The 5,480-nt window shown below is 55.9% G+C and overlaps 1 protein-coding gene across 1 annotated transcript; it reads left to right on the forward strand.

Annotated features, from left to right (window-relative positions):
• The first annotated feature begins 537 nt into the window (after positions 1–537).
• Positions 538–4,313, forward strand: MYPOP (Myb related transcription factor, partner of profilin). Its single transcript, XM_060257976.1, has 2 exons — positions 538–1,001; positions 3,529–4,313. Exons 1-2 carry the CDS (start codon positions 545–547, stop codon positions 4,203–4,205), a joined length of 1,134 nt encoding a protein of 377 aa, XP_060113959.1. The 5' UTR covers positions 538–544; the 3' UTR covers positions 4,206–4,313.
• Positions 4,314–5,480: the final 1,167 nt, after the last annotated feature.

A 5,480-nucleotide genomic window follows, 5' to 3' on the forward strand; every position in this document is an offset into this window, starting at 1 on the left:
GAAGCGGCCGGCGGAGGGAGGGGAGGAGCGGGGGAGGCTTCCCAATGCAGCAGGGCGGCTGGCAGGGAGGCGCCGGAACCGCTGAGCCCTCCCCACGCGCCCTGACCCGGGTAGGGAGGCTTTGCAGGGGAGCAGAGAAGGGGACGTTGCAAAGGGGGCTTTGCAAAAGCAGCAGCACCGCCACCGTGCCCCCCCCCATGCTGCTGCTGCTGCCAGGCACCTGATCGGTGATGCCAGGCAGCGCTCTCTCTGGAGGGGCCGGCGCCCAGCCCGCCTCTACCATCTGCCCGCTGCCAGCCGCCCGCTGCCAGGCTTAGCCCAGTGCCTGGCCAAAGTGGGGTGGGGGGGGGGAGAAGAGGGGATCCCTTCTGAGCGCCCCCCTGGCCAGAGCCAGCCCTTGACTGTCTGGCACCTTAGGCAAAGCTAACTTCTGGCACCCTCCTCCCTGCACCGACAACATCGCTGAGTCAAATGGGGGGCGCTCACTTCGGCGCCCCAGGAAGGCCGGCGCCCTAGGCGATTGCCTAGTTTGCCTAGTGGCAGGATGTCTGGCGAAAGCGAAGAGACCACCCGCCTCCGCAAGCCCCGCTTCTCCTACGAGGAGAACCAGATCCTCATCCAGGAGGTGCGGGCCCACTATGGCAAGCTGTACGGCCCCCAGAGCCGGCGGGTGACGGTGGCCGAGCGCCGGCGGGTCTGGGAGGGCATCGCGGCCAAGATCAACCGCATCACCAGCTGGAAGCGCACCGGCCAGGAGGTGCAGAAGCGCTGGAACGACTTCAAGCGGCGCACCAAGGAGAAGCTGGCCAGGGTGCCCCATTCCACCCAGGGGGCCGGCGGCAGCAATGCCTGCGACGAGGCCTTCTCCGCTGAGGAGGAGACCATCTTTGCCATCCTGGGGCCTGGTGTGATGACGGGCACGGGGCGGGCGGAGGCCAGCGCTGGCCGGAGCACCCCCGGCTTCGCCCACAGCTACCGCCTGGCAGCGGAACATGGCACAGGTGAGTGGAGAGCCGCCTGCTGGGATGCCAACAAGACATCGGGCACCCCTTCTGATGCCCGCTTCCCCAAGACATCGGAAAGAGCTGGGATGCTGCATGGCGGGCTGGCATTCTGGCCAAATGGGGAAACAGTGGGAAATTGCATCTTCCAGTTTCTAAAACAAATGGATGGGGGTGAGGTGGGGAGAATCAGGCAGGGCTTAACCTGCAACAAAACTATTGACATGGTGCCTCTACCACTGAGCCACAGCCCCTCCCTAGTGCTAAAGTTTGGCCTCTTCAGCCTGCTTGTAGCCGTCTGTTCGGCCTCTGAGCGTGTGCATGGTGCATTTCCTAGCCAGATCCAATATAGGAGGGGGTTGACGGAGGGTGAGGGGGCCAGGTCAGTCTGAGCCTCAGGTGCTACTTAAAAACATCCTTTGACAGGTCCCTGCTGCCTTTTTGGAACAAATCTGCCATGTTTCCTCCACATATAGAGAGAATTATTGGTCCCAGGTGCTGTACAAACCCAGGGATATCATTTTGAAACTAGGAAAAGAGGCCTCTTTAAAGCATTTTGGTTTTAGCTGGTAGATTATAAATTCCTACAGTCTTGCATTATGCAGGGGTTTGGACTAGATCAGGGGTGGCCAAACTGTGGCTTGGGAGCCACATGTGGCTCTTTCACACGTCTTGTGTGGCTTTTGAAGCCCCCAAAGCTCCATCAGCCAGCTTGGAGAAGGCATTTGTCTCTCTAAAGCTGGTGGCTTCAAGAATGCATTTGAAGTTAAAGTTGCTTTCTTTCTACCTCTCCCTCCCCATCTGTTTTCCTTCCTTCCTTCCTTGTCTTGTGGCTCTCAGACATCTGATATTCATGTCTTGTGGCTCTCAGACATCTGACATTTGTGTCGTGGCTCTCAGACATCTAACATTTATTCTCTGTGGCTCTTACGTTCAGTAAGTTTGGCCACCTCTGGACTAGATGATCTTTGGGGTCTCTTTAAGTCTTACGTTTCTGCATTTCACCCAGTTTGTTTAGATTTGTGTTGGCTGGACTGGCATCATCGTTTTCTTTATAATCAAAGAGGTGCTGGGGCTCATGGCAGCCCAGAAGCTGCATTCTCTTCTCCTGGAAATCCATCCCCTACTTCCAGATGTGTGCGTGGGTTACAGCTGTTCTCCAGATAAAGGCACTTTGCTCATGCACAGAGGCATTTAATAGCTCTGAGAATGAGATCCAAGGGCTAATTCCTGTCTGCACCAGCTATCCAGATTCATCAAATAGGCCCAGATAAAGTGCAGAGGCCTAATGAGAACATTGCAAAAATACAGAAGGGAGGGAGTGGAGGAGGGCTGGCCCACATTCTACCATTTGGGGTGGTGGGTGAATGAAAGACACCCTTCTCAGCTATTGCCCTTCAAGAGGGAATTGGATAAACATATGGAGCAGAGGTCCGTCAGTGGCTATTAAAAGGTAAAGGTAGTCCCCTGTGCAAGCACCAGTCATTTCTGACTCTGGGATGATGTTGCTTTTACGTCGTTTTCGTGGCAGACTTATTACGGGGTGGTTTGCCATTGCCTTCCCCAGTCATCTACACTTCCCCCCCCCAGCAAGCTGGATACTCATTTTACCGACCGATTGGAAGGATGGAAGGCTGAGTCAACCTGGAGCCGGCTACCTGAACCAGCTTCCGCCCTTTACCTTTACCTTTTTAATCAGAAGCTAAGTGCCCCGTGGCGCAGAGTGGTAAAGCTGCAGTACTAAATTCTGCTCACAACCTGAGTTTGATCCCGGTGGAAGCTGGGTTTTCAGGTAGCTGGCTCAAGGTTGCCTCAGCTCCACTGTGCAGCAGCCTCCCCAGGGCCAGGCAGGGATCACAGGGCCCAGATGTACTGTGCGGCAGCCTCCCTGGGGCCTGGCTGGCCGGCCAGAATTGCTGCAGAGCCTGGAAAAGTCACCGTTCCGTTTGCACTTGATTATCCCAGATGGTGTGGCCTAATACGCTAATGAGGGTGTGACCTCATATGCTAATATTAGGGGATGTGGTCTAATATGCTACTGAGTTCCTGCTGGGCTTTTTCCGCAAAAAAGCCCTGGACCTCTGCATTTGCCTAGGGCGGCAGGCCGGGTGAGTGTGTGTGTGTGTGTGTGTGTGTGTGCCAGATTAGGCTCTCCCTACATGACCAAATAGAAAAAACAATTATTTGTATTAATTTTGCCGCCCTGAATCGTTCTCCTTGGCGGAGCACTGGTTTTTTAAGTTGATGATTTTCTACGGCCCACGAATGATGTTATAAATATCCATATGACCCTTGGCAGAAAAAGCTTCCCCACCCCTGACTTAGAGGTTGGCAGCCCTAGCTATGCCACCTGCCATTTCCACACATTTAAATCAGCCCCAAAGGTGAAAACTGGTGAAAACAGGCCAGTGGGTGCAATGTGGTTCATAACAATCAGTACAAAGGGGGGGGGGGGGTTACTTCTCTTCCCAGGGAGGGCCATGGGTTCCAGCAGCACTCTCTATCTTCTCCTTCCCCACCCCTGCAGATATGCTAGCCCGGGGCAGCACTTCCTGCAGCCCAGAGACTTCTGCCGGGGCTCCCTGCTGCACTCTGGATAGTGGGTTGCTGCGGCCCAAGGAACGCGACTCGCCAGCGCCCCCTCCAGGCCAGCCCTCTTCTCTGCAGAGCGTCCAGCTGGCGCCTTCCCCGGGCAGTGCAGGCTGCAGGCCGCATCCGGAACACTCCTCTGCTGAGCAGCTGGCCACTCCGTGCCCCTCGACCTCGCCCCCCCTGCGGCGTAGGCGTCTCCGCCCGGATGTGCCCCTCGAGCCCTCTCTGGATTTCCTGCAGGCCCAGAGGGAGACGGCCGAAGCCATCCGCCAGCTGACTTACACCTTGCGGCAAGGCCTAGAGAGGCTCACCGATATCGTCGCCGCCCTCCTGCCGCTCCTTCCAGTCCAGACCAATCCCCTCTCGCACCAGGAGGGGGCAACATCTACCCCAATCCCGGCCCCTTCCACGGAGAACCCGCCCGACAGGGACTCCTTCACTGCCAAGGTGGAGCCATCCCCGGAGCTGGGGCAGGGTGAAGAGAGGCCTCCACAAGAGGAAGGCAGGCCTGCTGCCGAAACGAGGCCATCCCCAAGCCAAGCCGCGATGCCGCAGAAACGCAGGAAAGGGGTCCCTACTCAGAAACGCAGAGGCCGCTGGAAGAATTTGTGAGTGAGCTCAGAAGGACTGCTGCTGCCCCCTACAGACAAAAAAGGGGATAATGCACATCCTGTGGAGGTGGGGTCTTCATGACGTCCCTCTGTTCCCCCCCCCCCCAAAAAAAAACCGATCCCACCCACCACCCCACAAATAACGCAAGATTGTACCCTTGGCCGTGCACCGTCACGTCCCCACCCTCAGTTACTGCTTCAAAAGGTTTTGGTTGCATCCACAGCTTGCGTCCCGCATAACAAAACACAGGCTGCTCACATCACCCTTGTTTTTGACTAGCAAAAACTGGCTGGTTTAATTGAGCCGCTGGTGGGTTTCCAGTTATGATATTGGATTGGGATTTATATCCCGCCCTATAGTCTGAATCTCAAGAGTCTCAAATCGGCTCACAATCTCCTTCCACACACCGCCCCCCCCCCCACAATGGACACCCTGTGAGGTGGATGGGGCTGAGAGAGCTCTCCCAAAAGCCACCCTTTCAAGGACAACTCCTAGGAAAGCTCTGGCTGACTCAAGGCCATTCCAGCAGCTGTAAGTGGAGGAGTGGGGAATCAAACCCGGTTCTCCCAGATAAGAATCTGGACAATTAACCACTATACCCAACTGGCTCAGTTAGGGCCTGCAGGTTGCATTTTGACAAGCCAGTCAGTTTTGCACAGGGCTAGGGTTCAATGGAGGGCTGGAGGCCAGCCAGAGAAATTGGAGATGGGATGCGATGCAGATGGACCTTCCAGCCTCATTTGAACCCGAGGCAACGGGGCAAGCATGAAAGAGTCTGGCTGGCTTCCAGTTCCAAAGACACCCTTCCCTTTCCCCCTTAACGCTACCCCCGACCTGATCCAGTGCCTGAAAACCACACGTGGAGGGGGCAAAATGGGGCGTGAGGGCCCACAGACTCCGTGCCAGCAGAAGTCCCTGCCTACCACTTCAGATGACTGGAGACAAGGCAGCCGGATAACCGCCCTCTGCTCCGCCAAGCCCCATTCCGATGGAAACTTAATAAACTATTTTCATATTAGATCTCTTTGCCTTCATGGAATCGTATTTGGGAAGCTGCGCTGGTGGTGGGGAGAGGAGAAATACGGGCTAAACCAGTGGCCAAACTGCAGCTTGGGAGCCACATGTGGCTCTTTTGCACATATTGTGTGACTCTCAAAGCCTCCACTGCCCGATTGGCTGGCTTGGGGAATGCATTTTAAGTTAAAGTTGCAATCTTTCAACTTCTCCCTCTCCAATCTTCCTTCCTTCCTGTTCTCAAACATCTGACATTCATGT

This window comes from Heteronotia binoei, chromosome 17 (assembly GCF_032191835.1).
Source record: "Heteronotia binoei isolate CCM8104 ecotype False Entrance Well chromosome 17, APGP_CSIRO_Hbin_v1, whole genome shotgun sequence".
Taxonomy (NCBI): Eukaryota; Metazoa; Chordata; class Lepidosauria; order Squamata; family Gekkonidae; genus Heteronotia; species Heteronotia binoei.